General features: G+C 38.7%; 1 protein-coding gene across 1 annotated transcript in view; it reads right to left on the reverse strand.

Annotated features, from left to right (window-relative positions):
• Positions 1 to 27,262, reverse strand: part of DOCK4 (dedicator of cytokinesis 4) — a 312,634-nt gene that overhangs the window by 78,308 nt on the left and 207,064 nt on the right. Inside the window, exons 27-29 of the mRNA XM_006882693.1 lie at positions 15,089 to 15,164; positions 13,074 to 13,174; positions 10,938 to 10,996 (exon numbers count right to left, since the gene is read on the reverse strand). Coding sequence (XP_006882755.1) covers positions 10,938 to 10,996; positions 13,074 to 13,174; positions 15,089 to 15,164 — 236 coding nt within the window. The remainder of the gene's footprint in view (positions 1 to 10,937; positions 10,997 to 13,073; positions 13,175 to 15,088; positions 15,165 to 27,262) is intronic.

A 27,262-nucleotide genomic window follows, 5' to 3' on the forward strand; every position in this document is an offset into this window, starting at 1 on the left:
ACAGAGAGAGGCATCCACTTCCTAAACAACTTGCCTCGGGAAACTCTATGAACTTTGATAAATGTAGATAGTTGTAACGGGGTTCAGGCCTTTTGTTCATGTCGCAATGAGTCATGCTTGACTCGAAGACAATCAACAACAATAAAACCAAATTTTTATATATCTATATCTATCTATCTATCTATCTATCTATCTATCTATCTATCTATCTATCATCTATCTCCAGTGATAGTCTAGATGATTCTGTCTGTATGATTCTACCTCTTAATGCTAACCACAATAGTTATGACTGGTTTTCAGGTGCTATCGCACTGAGTCTGACTCAATGACCCTCTGAACAATAGATCTGAACCCTGTCCTATCCTACACCATTCTCCTAATTTCTGACATACTTAGCCCATTGCTGCAGTCGCTGTGACAACCCATCTGGTTGAGGAACTTCATCTCTTCTGCCTACCCTCTACATTTCCATGCACGATGTCCCTTTTCAAGGAACAGTCTCTCCTACCAATATGCCCAAATTATGCGAGACAAGGCTTGTCATATTTGCCTCTGAGCAGCATTCTGGATGTGCTTTTGCCAAGATATTCTTAGTTATCACTAGGTTGTCAGATTACAAATATGTTTTATAAGGGGGAAAATGTGAGTCTGTCTTTGGTAATTTTTTTTAAGACAACATGTTTTTCAAAGATTATAAATTTAGTTTAAATAATATCTAGGTAATGATCTATAGGAAACATACACACATTTCCTGAAAAGACTAAAATATGTCACAATTGTGAACTCAAGTGTTAAAAGGTATGATGTTATAAGTAAATAATTCAGAGGAAACAAGGTGAAGTGTGTGTGGAGATACATGAATTCAGTAGCAGGTAAGTGTTGAGGTTGGTCAGTCACTGCACATACTAGAAAAAGCACCATTTCTCCAGAGCCTACGTTCATCATGTATGAAAGTGTGTGGTACTGAAAGCATCCATTTAAAACCCACAGAGCATGTTGAGATTGAGCAAAAGATAGCTCGCTTAAAAAAAAAAGGTGATTTCCCCATTTTTTCTACCTTTGATCTTCTGTAGTAAGGGTTAAACACTAATAAAATCGTATCTTTTTTACTTGCTCACAGCAGAGTTAAGTACTTTAACATCAGTGATCACTCACTCGCTCACTCTCTTACTCACTGTCATTGAGCCGGATCTGACTCGTAGTCACTCTCCATCAGATTTCTGAGCCTGTAAATCACAGTGGGAGGACAGTGCCTATCTTTCTCCCAGGAAGCTGCTTGTGGATTCAAATCACCAGGCTTTGGGTTAGTAATTCTACTAACTATGGACTACACCGTCACAACTTCTTTATATCAAGGGCAAGTTTTGCTATGCTGCTTTTTATACCAAAAAGCATTAAGGGACCATCAAACTCAGATATTTATGTGCAAGCGGCACTTTAAAAACCTATTTATCCATTGAAATGAAAAATAAACAACCTAAATTTAAAAAAAAAACAAACCTATTTATCAAGCTTTCTGGTAGAGAGAAGCCATGATATCCTCTAAGTAAGCTTTTCTTAAAAAGGCATAGCAGGAGTCAAAGTGAAGATCTGACTTTTCAGCTGTTGAAATAATTATAAACAAAACCCCTGCATGTGGAACAAAGACGAGCTGGGAATTAAAGAAAAAGGCAGAGCTCCAATAGGCTACCTAGACTCTTGAAACCAAATCTGAAGACACAGTCACCTTCATGCTTTCCTATAACAAAAGACAATAAATTTCTTCAACAAAAACTTAAAAGTTGGATGTTTTGGATTTTGGCATTTGCCAAATGCATCCAGCAAAGCCCTAATGCACCAGTTAGCATATAAGCGTCAAGCCAACTTTATTAAGGACCTTCAGAGCAGTATTTTGCCCATCCCTGAGAGATCAATATGGTAACAAGGAAGGGACAGAGGTCCTGTCGTAGGGAGTTCATGAGTTTTCATCCATCTGGAAAAGGTGCCTTTGTCAGAGGGCACTGCAGCAATTTACAGCCTCAGAAACCTGATGGAAGATCACCAGGAACTGGAATTGACTTAAGTGTAATGAGTTTATATGTAAAGAAGTCCCAGTGGTGCAATGATCCTGGGTTAACACAAAGGTGGATGGCTGGAATACAGCCAGCTGCTGCATGGGAGAAAGTCCCAGCCATCTATCTGATCCCATACAGATTACAGCCTAGAAAAACCTATGTGACAGTCCTACAAGGGATCTCAGAGTCAAAATCAAGTTGAGAATACTCAGTAATAACAGGGAGGTTTGTATTCACGTCTCAGCTTTATTCTGTGATGCTGTCCCAGATATCCGCCTCAACTAAGAATGACTCCTGACCTCAAGCTGTCTGACTGTCCTATGGGATCAAGGTCTTCATGGTTTCTACTGGTAGTCTTTCAATCTGTCCTGTCTTTGGTTGAGACACAGTTCCTGGCATATGAGTGCATTTACGGGACAGGATGGGCATGAGATTGGATGCACCCTGGAAAACTTCCACCACCAGGAAGTTGCCCCTATCTGATAGTGGGAGTCATGCTAATTTTATTTTGACTTTAGTCAAAATAAATGTGGGTGAAAATGCTTAGGGCATAAGAATTTTGAGTACCTGGATAGGAATGCAGCCCTTTGCACAAATCCTAGGTCCTAGTTCATCTAAAAGTTTCTTCATATCACTGAAAGCAGTCATTTCCTCTCTTCTGTGAGGATTCATCAATGATAACTTAATTGTTTCTCAACATCTCTAAATTACTTATCCATATCCTTTATATGTGAGGGAGAAATCTGACTGTAAATTCCTTAAGTGCTCTTACTTTCATTTTGACCCAGGTAACATTTTATCTTTCATAAGGGAATTTACTTTTCCTCATCAGAGCAAGAACTTCCCTTCATATTCAGCAAAAGAAACTTCCTTATTTATCTCACCTTGTATAGTTTCTTCTAGAGAATGATCATTTTCAAGACTAACAAACTCATTTAGGCAGAATATACAGAAATAGCAATATCTCCATATTTGTTCTCTATATATTTGTGCCCCTTACAGTCACGGAGGGTCAATTTGTTGTTGTTAGGTGACTCTGAGTTGATTACGGCACTGCTATCATCACACCTAACAAAAGCAAGTAACTTCTTAATGTAAACCCCAACCATAATGGTTTCCCACTGTGGACAGTGTTTGGTGGAGCTCCAAATTTTAAGACAGGTTTGGAAGCAGGAGTGGCATCCAACTTCCTAAATCACATGAACTTGGAAATTCTATGAACTTGGAGAAACAACGATGGTTATGGAAAGGCATTATGTCTTTTGTTCATAGAGTTGCTATGAGTCATGCTCAACTCAACGGCAATCAAAAACAACAACAACAAACCCCAATTGGGCTCTGGTGATCCAGTGCTTAAAAGCTGTGTTGCAAACTCAAAGGCACACGATTCAACCCACCAGCTGTTTTGCAGGAGAAAGATGGGAAATCTCCTGTACGACTTACTGTCACTGAAAACCTGCTGGCGGGTCAGCTATTGGTTGGTTCTGACTTGATGGTACTCAGCAAAAACAACCACAAACCCAAACTATATAAAAATTTCTCGAGTTGTATTAAGACATGTAATTTATAGTTGGTTTCTTTCCATCAGAACCCAAACAAGTTTCACACATTCAGCGTTAAAATTTTTGTGTGTTTTTTCAATTGCTAGTAAGAGGGTTGTAAAGAAGCTACTCCTCCATTTAAGTCATTGTACAGGAATTCTTGAGGATGGGTTAATTTGCTGTAAACATACTTTGAGAACATAGAAACTATACAAACTTGAACAAGCTCTCCAACCACAGAAAATGTGATTGCTAACCAACCAGTATGCAAAATCTTGAGCTAAGTATGGCACGAGCAAAATAAACTTGATTCAAATTATTTCTTTTTAAACCACAGATTTAGTATACTTTCCCCATCTCTAATTGTCAGCCACATGGTCTTGTTTTGAAGTATTTAGGGCACCTGCTACTTGGGCTGTTAGAGTTTTATATTTATACACACAAAACAGTATGCTAAGGAAGGACCGATTTCTCTACAGCAGTTACAAGACGCTGTGTTTGCAAATGTGGAAGAAAGGGCTCACTCTATATTTAGCAGGAATATGTGGTTAGTTCAATTAAATGGCTTAGCTAATCTGGAATATATTTAGTTAGCTTATCTAAAAATAGAAAGAAAAAACTTCACTGTGTGACAAATGAATGTCAAAAACTTAACCTTGTTGGAAGAGGACTGCCAAGTGGAATGGGTCACAGTAGACTAACTTCTTCATCTACGAACTACACTTGCAAATGTAGGTACAAAATTTTTAAAAAATCAAATTTAAGGGGAAAATATATGACTTACAGAATACTTTTTTAGTACTTTAATTTATGAAGGGAAGATAATTTAAAAAGTAACACATTGAGGATAAGGTGTTCACGTATCACTACTCAATCTGTAGTCTGAACATAAATGACTGTAATTTTATAGTCAAATGATAAGAGTGACGTTGTGTCTAATGTGCCATATGCACTAGAGACAAATGGCATAAAACCAACTAGTGAGGAGCTGGATGTCTGTCTGCCTGAGAAATTCTGCTATTTCTTAAAGCGGAAGAGGAGGTCCTCCCTTGTTTATTGGTAGGAGTGTATATGTTATTGGCAAGCACGATGCTTTAGGTTTTGTTCCTCCATTCCTTATTGGCTTATGTAGAACTGGGGCTGGAGCATCAACTGGCAGAGTCACTTACTCTTTTCTGTAGAGGTGAAAACGGGGCCTGCTCAGCCTCTTGCTGCAAGACTGAGGGGAGAGATGTGGTGATGTTAGAACTGGTCCCTTCCCACACTTTCTAACCACAACGTATCCAAATATTTACTTACGTCTTGGGAAAAAAGTTTACACTGTCTATGTGTAGGTAATAATTATAGAAGCAAATTTAAACTATAGCTAAATCATTACACAATCTCAGAATTAATATCTCAAGAGCACACAACTAAATGCCATATTTAAAAACGGAATTCTTAACAGACATGACCATGCTTTCTCGTATCTCAAAAAAGACCTTTACTCATAATCAGTGCTTTATAAACTTTGTTAACATGAATTTATTGCCTGGTTCCATGAAAAAAATACAAATAATGACTGAGTAGAATCTGTACATCCAAAGTACTCAACATGACATAACTACAGGTAAACCAAATTATAACAAAAGAATTTCTATATTCTTAACTCACATGCTGATTTACCTATAGAGGGTATCAAAATAATACCCAAGTAGTTATTGTTGTTGTTGTTATGTGCCATCGAGTCGTTTGCAACTCATAGCAACGCTATGTACAACAGCCCTAAACCCTGCTCTATCCTGTGCCAATCGCATTGCCTCTGACACACCCATCCCGGTTACCCCAGTCACTGAATCAATCCACCTCATAGAGGGTCTTCCCCTCCTGTGCTGTCCCTCCATCCTACCAAGCACGATGTCCCTCTCCAAGGACCTGTCTCTCCTTACAACATGTCCAAAGTATGTCAGACGGAGCCCCAGAATCCTTGCCTCCAAGGAGTAGCCTGGTTTAACCCTCTCTAGGATGGATCTGTTTTCTTGGCAGTCCATGATACATTCAATACTCTTCTCCAGCACCACAACTCAAAGGCGTCAATTCTCCTTCTATCCTCCCTAGTCATTGTCCAACTCTCTGATGCATAACGAGTGACTGCAAAGACCTGTATCAGGAGCACCTTAGTCTCCAGAGAGACACCGTTGCTCTTGAGTTCTTTAGAGAGGTCCCTACCAGCAGACTTTCCCATCGCAATATGTTTTTTTATTTCCTGGCTACTGGTGCCAAGAGTGTTGACCGTGGAGCCAAGCAAACTGAAGCTGTGAACAATCTCAATCTCTTCGCCATCCATCCTGATGCTACCAATTGGTCCAGTGGTTTTCTTATAATTTTATAAAAGATATGCCAGAAGAAAGAAGACTTTAACATTCTGAAACATTTTCAACTCCACAAAAGCAATGGTCTTTATACCCTCCTAATGTTTGGTATTATCAGAAATGCCATGATACAATTCTAGAGAAATAGTACAATAACCAAGGAATGTTGTTGTTAGGTACCACTGAGTAAACTATGACTCATATTGTTATTGTTTCCGAATTGCTTGTGACTAAGAGCAACTCTATGTACAACAGCTCTGAATCCTGCTGTATCCTGAAACAACCTCATTGTCTCCGATACATCTACTCCCATTACCCCAGTTATTGAGTCAATCCATCTGGTCCAGGTTCTTCCTCTCTTTTGTTGTCTCTCTAGCCTTCAAAGCATGATGTCTCTCTCCAAGGACTGGTCTCTCTTTGTAACATCCCCACGGTGTGTCTGACAGACCTTCAAAATTTTTGCCTCCAAGAAGCAGCATGGTTTCACCCTCTCCAGGATGAACCCATTTGTTTTCCTAGCAGTCCATGATATATTCAGTACTCTTCCCCAGCATCGCGACTCAAGGCTTCAATTCTTTTATTGTCCTTAGTCATTGTCCAGCTCTCTGATGCATACTAAGTATTCTCCAGATGTCACTGCTCTTCAGTATTCCGGAGAGGCCCCTGACAGCAGATATATCCAGTGCAATATGCCTTTTGATTTTCTAGCTGCTAGTACAAAGAGCATTGATTGTGGAGCCAAGCAAGCTGAAGCTGTTTACAATCTTAATCTCTTCACTGTCTATCATGACGCTACCCTTGACATAGTGGTGAGAATCTTTGTTTTCTTGATGTTGAGCTTCAATCCATATTGAAGGCTGCCATCTTCGTCCTTTTGCAGCAACCAGGTCCTCCTCAGTTTTGTCAAGCAGGGTTGTGTCATCTGCATAACACAGGTTGTTGATGAGTCTTCCTCCAATCCTGATGCCACACTCCTCTTCACAGAGCCTAGACTTCCGGATGATCTGTTCTACATATAGATTGAAAAATGTATGGTAATGGGAATAGGATGCATCCCTGGTATACACCTTTCCTGATTTTGAACCATGCAGTGTTTCCTTGCTTTGTTCTGTTCTGAGTACTGCCTCCTGTTATAGGTTTGGCATAAGCACAATCTAATGTTCTGGAATTCCTATTCTTCTCAGAGTCAGCTACAGTTTGTGATCCACACAGTCAAATGCCTTTGTATAGTCATTGAAACACAAATAGACATTCCTCTGGTACTCTCTGCTTTCAGCCAAGATCCATCTAACATTGGCTATAATATTCCTAGTGCTACAACCTTACCTATACGCAGCCTATACATCTGCAAGTTCTCTGTTGATGTGCTGTTCCAGTCATTTTTGGATCATTTCAACAGGATGTTGCTTGCAAATCATATTAATGAAACTGTTTAATAATTTCCACATTCTGTTGGGTCACCTTTTTTTTTTTAATAGGAACAAGTATGGATCTCTCACAGTCAGCTGGCCGGATGACTGTCCTCCAGATTTCTTAGTACAACTTTGTTAGTACCTCCAGGGCAGTGTCTGTTTTGTGAAATATGTTAACTGGTATGCCATCAAGCCTTTTAATAACAGATCTGAACTCTGCCTTAACCTGTGCCATCCTTTCCATCTCTGATATTCTTGAGCCCACTGTACAGTAACTGTGACATTACACCTTATTGAGGGTCTGCTTCTCTTTCTCTGACCTAGTCTAGCTTGGTATTTTTTTCAAGGAAATATAGCAGACATTTATATACACCTTATATTGAAATTTATACATACCCTATATTGAAATACCTTTTCAATTTATATGCAGAACAGATCATCCAGAGGCTGGACTCTGAGGAGGAGTGGGGCATCAAGTCTGGAGGAAGACTCATCAACAATCTCATCAACAACCTATGTCATGCAGATGACACAATCCTGCTTGCTGAAACTGAGAAGGACCCGAAGTGCTTGCTGCAGAAGGTCAAGAACTGTAGCCTTCAATATGGATTGAAGCTCATTATCAAGAAAGCAAATATTCTCACTACTGGGATGTTTGGCAGCATCATGATAGACTGTGTGAAGATTGAGAATGCTAACATCCTTAGTTTGCCTGGCTCCATGATAAACACTCTTGATACCAGCAGCCAGGAAATCAAAAGACAAACTTCACTGGGGAATGTCTGCTGTCAGGGACGTTTCCAGAGTACTGAAGAACAATGATGTCAGTCTGGAGACTAAAGTGCACCTGATGCAGGCCATAGTCTTCACAATTACTTGCTATATGTCAGAAAGCAGAACAATGACTAGGGATGATAAAAAGAGAACTGGTGCCTTTGAGCTGTGGTGCTGGAGAAGAGTATTGAATAGACCATGGGCTGCCAGGAGAACAAACAGGTTCATCCTAGAGAGGGTGAAACCAGGATGCTCCTTGGAAGCACAAGTTCTGAGGCTTCATCTGACATACTTTCGGCATACTGCAAGAAGGGACCAGTTCTTAGAGAGGGATGCTATGCTTGGTAGGGTGGAGGGACAGTACAAGAGAGGAAGACTCTCGTTGATATTGGTTGATTTAATAACTGAGGTAATGTGGGTAGGTGTGTCAGAGACAGTGAGGTTAACACAGGATAGAGCAGGGTTTAGGGCTGCTGTACATAGGGTCACTATGAGTCACAAGCAACTTGATGTTACACAACACAACTACAACACATTCAAATTTTACCTTGGTTGGAACGTACAAGTTGAGTATAATGAGCCTTTTCTAACGGAGTTTCAGAACTGTGATAGAGCTAGAATTTAGGGCCGGATAAATTAGGGAATGGCATAGTTTTATATAAGCAGTAATTTTTTTCCAACTGTCTAAGAGTTCATCTGGAGACCTTGATAAAACTATCTAGATCCTATTTCAGTAGGTGTAGGATAGAGATAGATAGTTTGTATGCCTTAGAAACTTCTAGAAGAAGCTGATGTTGCCACTCCACTTTGAGAACTGAATAAAATGTTTCATGGGAACAAATATGCTCCAAATAGTTCTTATGGTTTCCAGAACTCTTGGTAAAACTGACAAAAGTAATATAAAATGAAAACTAGAGAGGCAGAAATCTTTTCTGTTTTAGAATAAAGACAAAACAAAGAAGAAAGTTTATGAAGTACAACAGACTATCTTTAGGTGTGACTAAAGGCACCCACTTTTATTTACTAGGTCAACAGGTCCTAAATTTGTGAGTTGGATAGATATTATGTGTAAATAATCATCCTTAGCAATACTAAGATTTATTTAGAAGAGAAAACATGAAGTCCTAGAGAGTTTAAACAAATACAATCGCCACCAAATTTTCAGCCAGAGATTTGAACGATTCACCCTGGTTCAGTTGTGGCTGATGAAAGGACACTGGGAAAGATCCAACTTTTTAACGTGTGAGTGAACTGGAACATCAACTGGATTGGGAAAAAGTTAGAGCCAAAGCTCAACTAGGAACTTAATCTCATTCTTAAAAGCAGCATGCACATTGCATAGCAACCACATTTCTTGACCTGCTGAGTCAAAAAGAATGGTGTCCAACTCAAAGAGGGTGGTCAACGACTTCACTCGGAATGTGTGCCACTGTCCAGGATACTGGTAATAATCCATTTCCTGCATCAAGGTCTCTACACTTCTTCTGAGTCATTTCAGGGCTTTCATTTGTAATTTTTCTTTTTCTGGTTAGTTTTCCAGATTACTAAGATTTATTAAAAACCTGTTCTGATTTTGCTTCATTACCATAACTGTACCTGTTTGAATTGGTTTAAGGAGCTGATTTTTAAGACAGGATTCTTTGGAAAACATCTTACTACAGTAATAATGAAATGCAATATGGATACTGAACTGCTCTGGAATAGAAAAAAAATAAGACAAAGTGGTTTTTAAAAGCAGAATCTAGGGAGAAATCATAGACTCCATCAAGTTGGTCTTGGGAAGTTGAAAGTTGTTTTCAGTATTTTACCTTTTTGTCCCCCCTTTCTTTTCCTACCAATGTTCCTCAACTTGTTATGTGCAGTAGGAACAGGTCCAGTAAAAAACAACTTGGGGATACAAATATGTGCAGTAGTAACAGGTCCAGTAAAAAAACAACTTGGGGATACAAATAGAAGGAAACTATGATGATCTATTTTCATTCACAGAAAACCAAAGCTGCCATCTCCAAGTCATGCTTGTTTGAACCCAGAAAGAAATGTTTTCAGGTTAATGCATATTCCACCCATACAGGTCAATCACTTTAATAAACCACAAGGAGAAGTGAAAATGAAGCAATAGTAAATGTATACTTTTAAATTGCATACTTAACACACTAAATTAAATTAGTAACTCTCTAAACAAGATTCTGAACCAATGAGATTTTAAAACTATTTCTTTTCCAAACATTATTTCTTTCTGGGAAACCAGATTGGTGGCATCAATCTGCAGCAATAATATACTCTATCTGCTATAGCAGATTAAAAAAATGGATAGAACAGTTTCTTAGCAACGGAGATGCCTTTAAAACCCTTTGGTTATACTCTTCAGATATAGGTCAATGGTTTCAATTTTTTAAGTCCAGTCATGCTCAAGTAAATGTTTTATGAAATTTAATCTAATTTATTAGATTCCATCCTCTCAATTCAGAGTTCTAGAAATTTTAAGTAGTTACAGGCCCAACTTCTCAAAGGTTAGCTTATCCTTAGAAATGACACATATATTATTAGAGCAATGCTAGATTATACAATTTATTATTCATTAATAAGGAAACACACAAAGGCAAGATGATTTTTCAGACAGGCACCAACTGAAAGAATTAGTGGTAACCTTATTCAGTGCCAAAGTGTCAATTACTTTCTACAGATATCTTTATTGGTGTAGACATTTGATTTCAAACGCTGTAATGGGTAAATTGCCCTTCTTCATTGGCAGGCTGAAGAGAGATGAGCGGTACAAGGGAGGGGGTCACTCTTCTCATCACTCACCTAGGTTTTGCCACATGCTGAATATCTCACAGCCCATTGTTACCCGCATGTCACCATACCTGAAAGAGAACACAAATCAAACCTCACACAAAGCCTCCAGAAAGAGGAAGTGTTTCTATCTCTGTAGGACACAATTTATCATTCTGAAACAGAAGACAACACGGTTAAAAAAAAATTACTGTGGTAAAACACAAGTATGTGTCAATTAACCTTCGTTTAGACAATGTCTACCGCATACATTTCTGTGGCCCTATGACATTTATCTATTTGGTTTCAGTTTTGGTTTTTTTTAAGAACATCAACATTTATTTTAATATGATAAAGAAGAAATGAGATATGAACACATCATTTAAAACCATAGTAACTAACCTTTAATACTTAATTACATGTGCTCATTGTATAAAATATACACAATGAACATAATTACATTTGTACACAAACTAAGTAAGTACTGGATTTGAAAACCTGCTTATTGCTGTACACATCTATTCCGATGAAGTATAAGTCCAGTACTTCAAAATACCCACACTTTTAAAGTTTTTCAGAAAAAATTAAGTGTCACAATTGTGTTTAACCTGACAAGAGTGTGGCAGGAAAACAGCACTTCATTTGTGTTCACACACACACACACACACACACACACACGGCTCTGGTGGCTTTAACTGTAAAGATTCTACTAGCTCTTCTACAGGCTAAAGATGGACAATATTGTCCTGTGTGATTTACCTCTGAAAACCTGAAGGAGGCTAAGCCAAGAGTTGGTTCTGAACCTACGGGATACAACAATATACACACATATGTGTGGTTAAATGTTGTACAGATGGAGCCGACTCACAGATGACCCTCCAGTGCATTTTCAGAGGCTGTAAACTGCTTGAGATAAGACTACTCATCTTTTTCCCATAGAGCAGCTGGTGCATTTGAACTGTGCACCTTTGAGTCGGCAGTGCAACTCTCTACCCACTAAGCCACCAGAGCTAGCAAAAGCTCTCTCTCCTATGTAAATGTAAGAGAAGCACTTCTTTTGTTTCTATTTTTTCTAATGACCTTTAAGACCTCAGGCCCAGGCTCTTACAGCACTCACTGGGCTATTCGTGGGACACAGGTAGGTTAGGCAGAGGACATGGAGGTGGCTCTCGGGCTTTACCCCACAGGAGACAGTGGCTGGCAGTGGGGTTGTGGTGAGAGATATGAACTGGGCTGTTGTTTCTAATGCTTAAGTGGCCAGAACAGCAGGAGGGGCGAGCTGCCCTCCACTCTTTCTGTTCTCCCTTCCTCTTGCTCTACTCCCAACAACGCCCTCTCAGCTGCCTCTGCTGCTTCCACCTGTCCTCTGGCCTCCACCAGCAGTCCCCACAACAGTTGTGGCAGCAGCAGTAGCAATGAGGATGAGCCTAAGTGGACTGTCCTGAGGCTTTGGCAGGATGTTTGTGTAACATCCACATTTATCAGGTCCAATGTCACAGAATATATTGCAGATGATCAATGATCTGAGCCTGTGTAGATAACAAAATGTACCTTTTTAAACATTTCAAGTCTATATTTCAGTGACATTAATATATGTAATTTTGTGAAACTATCACACCTATCTACTTTAACTTCGAATTTTAACTCTGTGTTCTTTAAGCAATAGGTTATTCCCTACTTCTTCAATCCCTGATCATCTCAGTTGTCGTTGTGTGTAAAACTGAGTTGGAACCAACCCATAGATGACCCTCTAGTGGGTTTTTGGAGGAAGTTAATCACATGGGAGGAGATTGTGCATGCTTCTTCTGGCTGTCTGGGACAATCTATTTTTAATGAAAAACGTTTAATGCATATGTCTTGATGACTCTAATTCAAATCCTCTATAAATCTTTAGTAAAGCATATTTTTATTTTATTTTCTTATTTAAAATTTAAAATCCTGAAAGACACAGAACAACAACAACAACAATAATAAAATGTTAAAAATACTGTAATTTCCAGAAAAATTACTTCTTGTCTTCTTTTTCATTTTCATTCCACTGTGTAATTTCCAGTCATGGACATTCTAATTTATGAACCATTTGAACGAAATAAACATCCTTTAAAAGGCATAGCATTGAGTGACGATCCCCACAGTCCCAGTTCCGCTGGATTCCACTGTGGTACTTACTTTTCTAGCACTTTTTTCTTTTTGGAAGGTGTGAACATCTCCAACTGTAGACACAGCTGGTTTATAAAAATGACCGCGAGGTAAAAGTAGGAATCCCAGATCTAAAATGACAATAAGATACTTAATTACTATGATGCTACAAAAATAGTCATGATAAAGTGACAATTACTATCTTGAATTTGCATTAAAAGTGCTAAGTGCATTGGCATATAGTTGAAATAAAATTGGCCCTAAACTGATCACAGCTGAAGCTAGATATATGCACAAAGACTTCATGATACTATCTCTCTTCTTTTATATATACTTGATAGTTGATACTTCCCACAATAAAAAAAAAGAAACTAAATAACAACTATACTATTTACTTATGTATTGCTTTGATGTCATAACTCGAGTTTCATGAACATCAAGTATATGCTGATGGTAGCAGATGTTTTGTTATTCTTATGTCTGGGTATCTCCAAGGAGGCTGAAGTATGAAATGGATTACTTTAAATTTCTTTGAATTCATTTTTGGAAGTCTTTTTTAATTTTGAATTTTAAAGCATGCCTGCATTTCTTTAGATATGCAAACTGATTCAAAATCAGAAAGTATGTAAAATTTCCGGCTCAGACAAATCTTTTGGTTCTGAGTTTTCTTATACCAAAAACAGAATCAGAAAAAGATGAAAATAAAATATCCAGAAATGCATTTAACCCAAACTGTGGAGGACATCTTGAGGAAAACCTACTTCACAAGAATGCACAATTGAAGACAAAGACAAAATATGGCAAAGAATATGTCTCATATACAAAAGAGTTCTTACTATATGATAAAGCCTCCATAGAAAATAATGAACAAAGTCAAAGACAGCCACAAAATGAATTTTAATCTAAAATTAATAATCAATGAAGTGAAAATTAAAAGAAAAATAATTTCCCCCCTCATATCACGCTGTCAAAAATCAAGGAGAGAAATGTGGTTTCTTCCAATTTTGGAGAAGGCAAAGGTAAGAAAACTTAATCAAATACACATGGTTCCAACTTTAACTCATCCAATCCAGTTATAAAAATTTATCCAAAGACGTTACTAGGGAAATACACAACATTTTGAAAGCTGTACATAGTAAGAGTAATGAAATGAAATAGTAGAAACAAATATCAAAAGTAGGCATCAGATAATATAATTTTTATATATTGATAATTACTATAAAATGATATCATGAGCACTCACAAAGCCATGAAAATCACATTGCTTTTCATATGCGTTGTACTCTTCTGTATTTTCTAATTATTGAACAAAGAGATTTTTATTAAACGTTTAATTTGAAAAATATTATTTAAGAAAGGATAAGGAAGAAAGATGTCAAAGCCACAGAAAGAGTATTTAAAAAGGCAGGCAGCTTGGCACTGTTCATCTTGGTCATCCACTTATCACTTCCATTTGAAAAGTAACAAATCAAGAATTTATAGAATCTATCACATGCAGTACAGACCCACAGAAATGTCTCCCATAGAGAACCTTATAAATCTTGCTTTTTTACCCTCGTTTTCTTTCTTTTTTTTTTAAGAGGATGAAACCAAGTTTTTCTTTTTATCCCTTTTTATTAATGCATTTTTAAAAGAGGGACTATACATAAGTGGAGGAATTAAAAAGTGAAAACTTTATAAATGCTTTCTTTACCCAGATCCATATTTAAAAAGTCTTTATGTGTTAAGTTCCCTTAGTTATGCATGGAAATCAAACAGAAAAGAAAGTATTATAATGTATAATAACAAGAAAAAATTGTCTCAAACACTATGAACTCTACCAGGTTGATAAACATTACAGAAGTTCTAATTTGTTCAATATATATTCACAATTAAGACAGTTCTAGTTTTATTCATAATTACACTTTAATCCAAAAGTAGTCTGAATTAGCAAGAATAAAATGGATTTTTTTCTATAATTAAAAGGAAATATATTAGCCAATTTCTTACAGCACAATGTGAAATCTTTTGGTTACAGATGGATAGTTATTAAAATGGATATTTACCTTATAATCAAAGTTTTCATTTAAGAAGTTCTTTCGAAGAGCATCTGAGAGGTACAGAACTGTTGTAATAATAACACTAATGATAAAAAAAAAGTTGAAAACTTCACATTAGTGTGTATCACTTATTAGGAAAGAATGGAAAGCAATTAAGATAAAAGAAAGTATTCTTCAAGAAGCATGTGGAACAAGATTAGATAATTTACAACTGAAACATAAAAAAAAAAAAAAAGTAGACGCCACATCTCTCCTTTCCCCCAAAAGTGAATCTATTACCAACATGGGATGCTTTGTAAAATTGCATACAGAAAAATCTATGAATTCACATGCCTCAGAAGAACTATATTAGTATCTTAATGTTTTTATTAATTTCTTAAGAAGGCAAAGTGATGTAATACAAACACAACATTCCATGTTTGGTTAACATGGAGGAAACACACTTTAAAAACAGGGAACAAAATGAAACTTGAGCTGGAAATGGATCAAAATGAGTTTCTTATTTACAAAATGCTCTATCTCTGCTCTATCTTGTGTGAGGTGTTAGGGGACCTGGAGACACCACAGACTCTGGATTTCCCTTTCTCGTGAAGACAAGGCTGCCACAGAAGGAACGACTACAGATTGTGAACTCCTCTGTAACCCAATCCCAATCTGTGTGATCGGACCATCTCCTCTGGTGCGATTTACAGCCTCTGAAAACCTGCTGGAGGCTCAGCTTGCATTGGCTCTGATTTGATAACAACGAGAGGGACCATCCATGTGAACCAGAGCACCTCAGAGAGCACAGCATGTTCAGGGATGGAGGAAGTAGGAAATAAAGGGAACATGGAAAGCCAGGACTCTTGCTGAGATGGTTAAAAATACATGTACAGATATATATCTAGGGATGGGCACTCTCCTCCTGTCTGATTTACTTCCTGAAAACCCACCGGAAAGTCAGCTGTGGGTCTGTTTTGACTCTTTGGTACAAAATAACAACACTCAACTGGTTGACCGAAAAAGGAAAAGAAAAAAAAAAGATTCAGTGAACATTCTAGGTTTCCTTACAGTTACAGAATTTGTTGAAAATCTCACTTTCATGATTTTAAAAGTATATATTAAAAATTGAACGGACTTCCAAAATGGTTTCTTGAATGTGTTGTTAGCTGACTTCTATGCACAATGGTTTAGGGTGGCTGTAATCCATGCTTTCTCTGATTTTTTTTTTTTTTAATTGAGATCTGTGAGGTGTTTTTGTGTTGTTGGGGTTTTTTTTTCCTTTTTAGGGCTTTTAAAAAATTTAATTAAAATTCTAATTGGCTTAATTTTAGTGGTTTATTTACAAAGTTCATCTACATTGCTTTTCACACCAGATCTTTCCCATTTCCTTTACCCACGCCTCTCTCCACCCATCAAATTGTGTGACCCAATGATTAACCACTCTCCTCACCTCCCTCCTTGGGTCCTCCTGATCATTCTGCAATAATGGTCTTATACAGTATTTGTCCTTGTGGGACTGGTTTAGTTCATTTAGCATAATGCTCTCCAGTCCCTCCAAGTTGGGTAGTGATTTACAAAATCATTGCTCCTGTGTGCTGCATAGTATCCCATCATTTGAATGTACCATAATTTCTCAATCCATTCAATTGTGGTTGGACAGTTGGGCTGCTTTTATGCTCTTGCTATGGGTAAAATGTGACTTTACTTCAAATGCTTCTTCTTCATTATATTCAGCATCCATCCAGAGGCAGCTCTCAGGACTTTTTCTTGTTACTGAGCACCGAGACATAGCAACCAGGCACACAAATCCCCAGGTCAGCTAAAGGCATCTCATACGTCATTGGTACTTCACTGTAGTAGATACTTGTGGAATTTAGGAAGCCTCCTTTACTTACTCAAACTTATTTATCATCATGTAGTTCCTCTAGTTTTCTTAATTTACTGATGATTCACTCAGTCTGTGAAAGGGAACTCTGGCACCCTAGTGGGTAAGGAACTGTGCTACCAACGCCATGCACGTGGTTCAAATTTACCAGTTCCTCCAAGGGAGAAAGATGAGCCGTCTCCTCCCGTATGATTTACTGCCTCTGAAAAACCACTAGAGGGTCAGCTATGAGCCAGTTCTGACTAGACTGCACGAAACAGTAACAGTAACCAGTTTGTGAAAATGGGACATTTCATATCTTAGCCCTCTAGCTCAACAGCCAGGGAAAACGTAATAGTTTGTTATCCACAAATGATCAACAAAATCTGATTTCTACCACAGAAATCAAGGTACAAGGCTCACTTTTGACAATCACAATCTGTAAATACAGCATGATACAGTTTATACATGAAAAAGGAACCACTGTAAAAGTAAATGGCTTCATGGCTTTCCCGCTGCTCCCTCCTCTCCTGGAATTTATCCAGTTGAAAACTCTTCTGACCTAATACTCTGTTCAAGCCAAAACTTCATCTCCAAAAGTTACAAATGGACGGAGAAAACACCTTTGAGGATAAACATCATCTTCATCATCATGTTTATATATGTTCAGTGGGGAAAAACTAAAGAGAAAAGACCTAGAGGATAATGCCTTTTCCCACAACCTAAGGGGATTGGATCAGCATAGAAGATATCAACTGGACACTTATCAAAGCAATTTATCTGACTTAAGTGGTTCTCAACCCTAAAAGTTGTCAATTATTTCATTTTGCTTGGATCCACAATACCTTTGGCACCAGCAATCAAGAAATCCAAAGGGAAACATATTGCATTGGGTAACTCTTCTGTTAAGGACCTCTCTAAAGTGCTAAATAGAAGTGATGTTAGCATAAAGACTAACGTATATTTGATTCACCTTCAGGCAACTGAATCATATCATAGTCTTTTAAATTACTTGTTGTGTATCTACTCGAACAAAGATTAAATATGACAATAACCATCGAGGACTTTGAGTTGTGGTGTTGACTGAGTACCGAATATCCCATGGAATGCCAAAAGAATGAACAAGACTTATTTTTCTTGGAAATAGTACATCCAGGGTGCTCCTGCCTTTGGGCATGCTGTTAGGAAGGACTGGTTCTTGGAAAGGGACGTCATGCTTGAAAAGGTGGAGGGTCAGTGAATGAGAGGAAGATCCTCAGGATAGATACATTGTGACTTTAACAACAGACTCAAGTGTATCCGAGGTGATGAGGGTAGAACCAGATGGGGGAAAGCTCGAATCCACGCTCATAGGGCTGCTATGAGTTGCAGTCAACTCAAAGACACCTAACAAGTGGTTTTCAAATTTTGGCACATGTAAGAGTCACCTGAAAGATGCATAACACTTCAGAGCTTTGCCATCATTGACAGCGAAACGGACTGACAATGGGATCCAGCTGGGTGATTCTGATACAGGTTGCCACAGTAATCTCTTTTCAAGATAGAGACAGAAGGGCAGACAGACAAGGCTTAGAAATTAGGAAACAAATTAGGAAAATTTGGAGGATTTGTACTACTATCTGCCTAGTCCAGTAGCCTCAATGCTATCTTTGAATCTTTGGTTTATTAGGTTTATTTGCTATGTTGTTGTTGCTGTGAAGTGCCAAGGAGTCCATTCCAACTTATGGCAACATTATGCACCACAGAACTAAATACCATCCAATCCTGCACTATTTCTTACAATTGCTTTTGTGCTCAAGGCCATTCTTATAGCCACTGCTTCCCTCCCATCTCAATGACAGCCTTCACTCACTGACTCGCTGTCAAGCATGGTGTCCTTCTCTGGGGACTGACCTCTCCTGGTAACATGCCTAAAGTATGTGAGATGAAGGTTCACAAGTGTCACCTCTAGGGACTATTCTGGATGTATTTCTTTCAAGATGTTTCTGTCATGTGCTGTCAAGTGACCTGTGACTCATAGTGACCCTATGTACAACAGCTCTGAATGCTGCCCTATCCTGAGCCAGTCTCACTGAGTCCAACACATTTAATCCCATTGCCCAGTTATTCAGTTATTGTGTCAATTAATTTCATTTTGTGCCTTCCTCTCCTCTGCTGTCCCTCTGCCCTTTCTGAGCATGATGTCCCTCTCCAAGGATTGACCCCTCCTAGCTATGTGCCCAGTGTCTGTAAGAGGGACTTTAAAAATCCTGGCCTCCAAGGACAAACTTGGTTTCACCCTCTCTAAGACATATCTATTTGTTCTCTTGGTGGTCTATGATATGTTCAAGACTCTTCTCCAACACCACATCTCAAAGGCATCAATCATTCTTCTGTCATCCTTAGTCATTGTCCAGCTCTGTGATGCATACCATGTAATTGCAAAGACCATGGCCTGGTTCAGGTGCACCTTAGTCTCTAGAATGACAATTGCTCCTCAGCACTCTGGAGAGAGATTTCTTTTCCCTTTTGATAGTCCATGGTGTAGTCAATGTTTATTGCTGTATTAGATAATTCTAAAATGTAAAACTTATAAAATGTTTACTTCTTTGTTAGATCTTTTCAAGGACAGACTGCAAGGAGGCAAAGCTGATAGAAAGTTGTGCACCAGGCAGAGGGCGAGGCATCAGCTAAAGCATTGAAACCAGAAAAGGAGTGATTCACCTTTTAGTCAATTAAGCATGGACTATGGGTGAGGAAGAGAGAATGAAAAAGAACTGAAAGGGAATGATTCTAAAAACTCCATTCACCTATTTCAATGGCTATGCATTCCACTCATGTATCCACAGCCTCAGCTTTGAGATATTAAAACTAAACCCGCACGAACCATTGCCCTGCATGTATCCTTTTCTCTACCTACTACTCACAGTCCTCCAGGAGGTGCTGTGTATGTGTATTTGCAAATCTTTGGAAAACATTTGCTGCTATTATTTACGTTTAGCATACATCTTAGTTTGGGGGAAGGGAGAGATCTTACCTCTCTTTGGATTATAAAATCCTTTAGAGAAAGTTTTGGTTTTGACATTTTAAAATTATTTTATTTTTTACAAATTATGTGTGTGTGTGTGTGTGTGTGTGTGTGTGTGTACCATCAAATCAGATCTAACTGGCACAGGAGATTGCCCCTCCTTCTCCAGCAGAGCATCTGGTGGATTCAAACCGCATACCTCTGGGATTGCAGTGCAGCTTCTTGCCACTAGGCCACCAGAGCTCAACATTTTAAAATTTTTTAGAGAAAGTTTTGGTTTTGACATGTAATTGGATCTCACTGGCTAAGAAATTTCACATCTATACAGATGAGGGATATAGGTCTATTATATTCTTTTTTTAGTGATGTCTGCCTGCTTTTTGTATCAAGATTACGCTCACTTCTTAGAATGAGTTTGGAAGTCCTCCGTCATCTTCTGTGTTCTGGGATAATCCAAATAGAACTGATGCTCACGTTTCTCTAAATGTTTGCAGAATTCACCAGTGTAGTTGTCTGGGCCAGAACTTTTTTGGTTGTCATTTTTAAATGAGCTGTTCAACTTCTTTTGTGATACTTACTGCCATCGGCAGTGCCTCTTTGGCAGTAACTCATTCTCTAATGGGTTCTCAAGGGTGTAAGATAAAATGGAGGCAAGTGCCCATCTTTTCCTGTTAGAGGGGCTGGTGTATTCAAACTGTCAACTTTTTAGTTACCAATCTGATAGATGCCACCAAAAACTTGTTCAAATGCTCTACTTAAGGTCGTGTTAGTTTGGGTCAATACTTTCTTTTCAGTTTTGTCATAGTATTCCATCCTCTTTCACTTTAGAAGATTCTGTTGTGACATTACCTATTTTGTTTCTTATTTGTGGTATTTGCATCATCTGTTTGTTGGTAAATTTCTCAGTGGTTTGTCAATTTTATTAACCTCTTTCCAAGAACCAACTTCTATGCTGAGTTTTATTCCTTTACATTCATTTCTGCGTATATATTTCTTTGTTTTCTATTGACTTGACTTTCTTTGATGCTGTGTTCTTGTTCAAGAAGTTGCATTAAGGTGTTGATTTTGTTTTTCTCTTCTCTTCTGATGCATGTGTGTTTCTCACAATATACGTGTGTGTTTCTCTGAGAACTGATTTTGCTGTGTCTCAAAGATTTTGGTGTGCTGTATTTGTACTCTCAACTGAGTCAAGGAATTTTTTACTTCTGTCATCTAGTACTTTCTAACCAGGGTGCTATTCAGTTTCCATGCATCTGATTGCCCCTTCCCCACCTTTTAGCTTGATCTTTCAGTGGTTGATTTCTTATTTTAAGCATTGTGATCTGAGAAGATATTATGTATTGATGTTTTAAAATTTGCTGAGGCTTCCTTTGCAGCCAGCCCAACATATGATCTACTCTGAACAGTGCTGATGTGTGCTGGAAATGAATGTATATTGTGCTGTTGTTAGGAGAAATATTTGGTATATGCTTATGAAGTCTAATTGATTGACTGATCGATTGTATTGTTTAGACAGATCTTCAGTATCTTTGCTAAGTTTCCTTCTAGTTGTTCTGTGCTCCTTTGAAGGTGGTAGCACCATCCATTTTTATATTTTCCTTGGCTATTCTTATTAGTAAATTAATATGGTACAATATCTCATTATTCTAAAAGGAAACTTGGTCTGCATATCCACTTCAGGTATAGTCCCATTTACCTGTTTCTTTTTAATGCAACAAAGCCCTTAAATAAAGCTGCCTGTAATGGCTGTTTCACTTCCTATCCATGCTTCAGTTTGCTCTCATCAAGTGTTTCATCTCCACTGTGGCACTGTCAAGGTCATCAGTAGTGACTACCTTGCAAATACCAGGGCCAGTTGTCTGTCTCCATTATCCCCAACCTCTATGCAGCTGTCTTTGTTGAGCTGGAACTGTAGAGTTGGAACTGATCCATTGCTGACCCTCTGGTGGGTTTTCAGAGGCAGTTAATCACACGGGAAGAGACTGCCCAGCCTTTTCCCACAGAGCAGCTGGTGGCCTCGAACTGCATGCCTTTGGGATCGCAGTGCACCTTCTTGCCACTAGGCCACTCTTTTATTCCTGAGTTATACTTTCTTCAAAGCATGTTATACTCTGATGGTTTTCGTTTAGTCACTGCCTGCCCCTTTCACTCTCCTTTGTTGGCTCTCTTTCCATTTCTCAACCTTTAAGTGTATTTGTACCCCAGGGCTCAGACTTCAGAATTTTTCTCTTTTTTCTATAGTTTCTTCCTGGGTGAGCTCACTCAGTTTCACAGCTTCAGAAACTATTCATCTGCTGATGATTCTCAATTGTAGAATTCCCACGACATCTTCCTTGAGTCCTGTATAATTAGGCCTTGCTTTCTTCCAGTCTGTCTCAACTTAGATATTGAATATCATCTCAAACCTCTGTTCAGTATAAAATTCTCCATTTCTCCCATCTCTACAGCAGCTCTTGTATCAATATTGTCCATGTAAGTGACTCTATCACTTGTCTTTTTATTTATTTTTTTTTAGGGGGAAAAAATCCAAGTGTCATCTCCCATTCCTTTTTTTCTCTTGGCCTCTTCCACATACATCCAGTACATTTGCAAGTCTTGTTATATCTTTTTTCGAAACCAATCTCAAATTTATCCACAAGGTGTCATCATATCTTACCTGGAATGTAGAAACTACTCTCCTAACTGGCCCTCTCTGCTTTCTCCTTTGTCTCCCCGTCACTAAAACCTGGGTCTTGTCTCCGCTTTCCAACATCATCTTTATTGGTTTCTTCCCTTCCCATATTTTAGCCACACTGACGTTCTTTCCGTTCCTTGAATGTGTCATATTCCCTCAGACCGCAGCACCAGTAACTACTCATCCTACTGGCTTGTTTACTTGGTACGTTAGTTCTCAGATCAAGCTTTTAGCTCTTAGCTCAAGACTATTCCCAGTCTAGTCTAAGACAAAGTTCCCCTCCTACATGGACTCCTTAACTTTGTAGAACTGTGTCCTTTATAGCAATTATTTTACACATTGTTGTTGTTGTTGTTGTTGTTGTTATGTGCCATTGAGTCCCTTGCGACTCATAGCGACCCTATGTACAACAGCCCTAAACTCTGCTCTGTCCTGTGCCAATCGCACGATCTCTGACACTCCCATCCCAATTATCCCAGTCACTGAATCAATTATCCCAGTCACTGAATCAATTAAGCACCAGGAGACTGAATGAAGGAATGCAAGTCTTTCATACTCTTAAGAATCTCTGAATTCACAAATCACTTCTTTGTAATCTAGCTCTCTAAACTGGTTAAAGATGATTGTCATTGAGAACAACTTAAACATTTCCTGGGAAAAGATTAAAAAGATATATGATACATGATACATGAGAGGCCACATAACTAAACATTGTGATAGCAGCATCTGCCCTCCTCATTTAACTTCACAAGGGGGATGTTGTTGATGTTGCTTGTGACTCATAGCAACCCTATGTACAATAACCCTGAAATCTACTGTATCAGGTGCCAACCTTATTGTTTCTGATACACCTACCCTCATTATCCCAATTATGGAATCAATCCATCTCATTGAGGGTCTTCCTCTCTTAAGCTGTTCCTCCACCTTCCCAAGCAGGACATCCCTTTCCAGGGGCTGGTCCCTCCTTGCAACATGCCCCAAGCATGTCAAATGAAGCCTCAGAATCCTTACCTCCAAGGAGCAGCCTGGTTTCACACTCTTGAGGAGACATATTATCAGAACCAGCCCAAGGCTATCTGCTAGGATAAGAAGGTCTTATCTCTCTAACATTTTTTTTGTTTTGTTTTTAATCAATTCTGACAGTAACTAGCACTGCTTTTGATAACTCATTTCAATGGCCACACAGAATTCACAGATAATACTCCTGACCATAGGGCTTATTATGCAAGTAACAGATTAAAATTCAAGACCAGAAACAATTGAATTCTTTGATCAGAATAGTCTCTTCTCAGATACATCCACAGACAAGTCCCTCCGTGTGCTATTCAGCCCTCTGGGCCTCTTGGACTGCTCAATTCCTTGTCTTCTGTGGCAAGGGTTATCAAGCTCTTTAGCTCACCAGTAAGTGCCCAGAGCAACCAGCGTCCAGCAAACCTCAGTCCAAAGCACTGGACTCTGACTTCGTGGACTGAAAAGCCTAGCTCTGCTGCCTGGAGGCCCTTCACTCTGCTGGGAAGCAACTTGCCAGAAGCGATCAGCTCTGCTTTTGCATCATCTCCTTTTGGTCTACCTGCTTTGGTGCATCTGCTGGCATTGTTTCTCAATATCTATTTCTCTGTTGCTGATGCTTCTTTCTGTCTCTGTTGCTACAGCTCTCTGTCTCCTGGATCTAGGAGGTTCCTGTCACAGGATTTCACAGGTTCAAAGGATACACTTTGCTTTTATCTTTTCTTTTTGTATTAATTAGACCCCTTCTTTCCACATCTGTGATACCTTATTTTAAACCCAGTTTCTGTTACGTACTGTTAAGTTGGAATCTATCCATAGCTAACCCTCAAGTGAGTTTTCAGAGGCTGTTAACTATATGGGAGGAAACAGTCTATCTTTCTCCTGAGGAACAGCTGGTAGATTCAAACCACATGTCTTTGGGTTGACAACACAGCTCCTTTCCACTAAGCCACCAGAACTCCCTTTGTAAAACTTTGTAAAAGAGGGTTAACAATATTGCTCAACTTCCTGGTACAGTTCCAAACATCTTACTTGTATGGTAACCACTCCTGCAAGGATGCTCTGCACGTTATTTTCATTGTTTAAAAAATTGTCCAATTCCACTGGTGGGTAATCAGCACTTTATTTGCATAACTGTCCAGTCTCACTGGTGGGTAATAAGCACCTTATCTGCATAACTGTCCAATCCCACTGGTGGGTAATAAGCACTTGATTTTGCATAACGGTCTAATCCTAGTGGTGGGTAATCAGCACCTTATTTGCCCAAAACTCTATAGGAATAACCTGATCATGGTGTGAAATTCACATCAAAGTGATTTATCTCACTCTACAACCACCACATACAAAATTAACAAAATAAGGATCTGAAATTCCAATTGAAATTTTACTTCCCTCAGGTAAGCAAGTTTGTTATATGATTTATCTCCTTGAAAACCATGCATAAAACCAGTGATTTTATTTTTGTACATTATTTTGCAATGTGTATGGGAGGGGGTGGGAAGAAACTTGTTTTAAAGTATCCTGTATTTTTGGTCCTTAATTTTCACCTTGTGAAAATTCCATCTTTCGCGGACTAAGCAGGAGTCCTCATCAGAAACTTCCATCAAGAACTTACAGTGGAGCATGACAGAGGTTTCTAAGAAGGCATGTTTCTTGGTCTTATGGAATTTAGACTGGCTACATTTGCTGTGTCAACAATACGAGACATTCAGATGCAACTAAAAAGACAAGAGAATCATCACATGTTCTGGTGACAGCTGAAGGTGGAACTTGACATAAAGCAGGGATGGAAGAAGGTATAGGAATTTAACTTGAGAACACAGGTGGAAAGGACTGAAAAATAAAGAACATTCATTGAAAAAGATGTGCTAATTCAGTTGCATTCCTGTGGTGACTTCTTAGTTGTTAGTAAACTGACATATGTAAAATATACAAGTGGGTCAGTATAAGTGTGAACTGGGTTGAAATCCCTCTTTCAGGGGTTTTAATTAAATGACTGGCTAACAAAAGACAAGCAAGAAAGTTAATTTCTGAAACTTAGATCTAGCTCCTGCAACTTCTACACAATTAACAAACTATGAATCTCCTTGCTGCAGTATATTTCCCTTCACATATCTAAAATAGTCTTAGCATCTTTCATAAATCTATTTTCCTATATAACACGTATCTGTGTATCTTTCCATTTGCTGCTGAATCAATTCTGATTGACTTCACTTCGATTCAGTTTGTATACTAAGCAAACCATTTGAGAATCTGGACTATACGAAGAAGAATGTGGGGTTAGGACTGAAGGAAGATCCATCAACAACCTGTGCTATGCAGATGACACAACCTTACTTGTTTAAAGTGAAAAGGCCAATGTGCTATAGAGAAGGGCAAGGATGTCATTTTAAAGACCAAGGTGTGCCTGATCCAAGCCATGGCATTTTTAATCAATTACTTGCTATGTCTCTGAAAGCTGGACAATGAAGAAGGATGATGGGAGAAGAAGTGATGCCTCTGACTGTGGGGTGGGAGAAGAATTGTGAATAGTGCATGGATGACCAAAAGAACAAACAAGTCCGTCTTGATAGAAGGACAACCAGGGTGCTCCTTAGAGGTAAGGATGGTGAAAGTGGGTCACATATTATGAGCATGTTGTCATGAGGTGTCTGTCAGTCCTCAGAAAGGACAACTGGCTGGGCATGGTAGAGGCTCAGAGGAAGAGTCCCAACTAGATAAAATGACCCAGTGACTATAAATTGTGAGCTTCTCACAGTTTGCAGTGAAGAAGCAGAACAGGGAAAGATGCAGATTGGTTGTTCACAGGATCACTATTAGCTGCAGTTGACCAGATGGCATCTAATAACAACAACAACAACAACAACAACCTGCTGATGTTATGTGCATTAGAGTCGGACTGAGTCTCCATAAGGTTTTCAGCGGCTGATATTTCTGGAAGTAGATCACCTGGCCTTTATTACAAAGAACATTTGGGTGCACTTGAACCCCAAAGTGTCAATTACCAGTCAAGTATATTAACTATTTGTAACACCTGAGGACTCTGCCAATATTATAGATTTATACTAACAAATAAACTATAAATGTACTTGTTGCTGAGAGTTTATCTCTATTCTGTATTGTGAGAAAATTCTCAGACAGTTTCAAAATCTGGAAGGGAAATGACTAGGGTGGTTGAATGAGGAGAGGAAAGGTGAGCGGGAAACATACAGTGCATTGCTTTTTTCAATCCAGCAGGTCTTCTTCCTGTCCTTGAAGTCTCATCTATGGGTTAAGCTGGACTTGCAGCTCCAACAATCACCATTAGAGAAACTGCAATAATTTCCCATCAATACTTACTTGGGTGGCATCAGAATGATAATACCACGTTAAGCAAAGGCTAATGGTACTTTTCTTATATCCACTATTGGAGCAATCTTTTGCCTAAATGCATTATTCCATGGAGCTCATCTCTAACAAAATCATGTTCCTATTGGGTTAACACAGGAGGTGGAAGTTCTGGACATCAGGTGGCTCCTCAAATGCGGAATTAACCCTTCTGAATCTGATTCCCTAATTGCATGACCATGCTGTTTTCATAAAGGGAGTCTGCTGTTTCAGGGTGAGACAGAAAGAGAAAGAGAGAGAAAGAGAAAGTGAGAGAGA

This window comes from Elephantulus edwardii, unplaced genomic scaffold (assembly GCF_000299155.1).
Source record: "Elephantulus edwardii isolate Elephantulus edwardi_28Jun2011 unplaced genomic scaffold, EleEdw1.0 scaffold00022, whole genome shotgun sequence".
NCBI classification, from domain to species: Eukaryota; Metazoa; Chordata; class Mammalia; order Macroscelidea; family Macroscelididae; genus Elephantulus; species Elephantulus edwardii.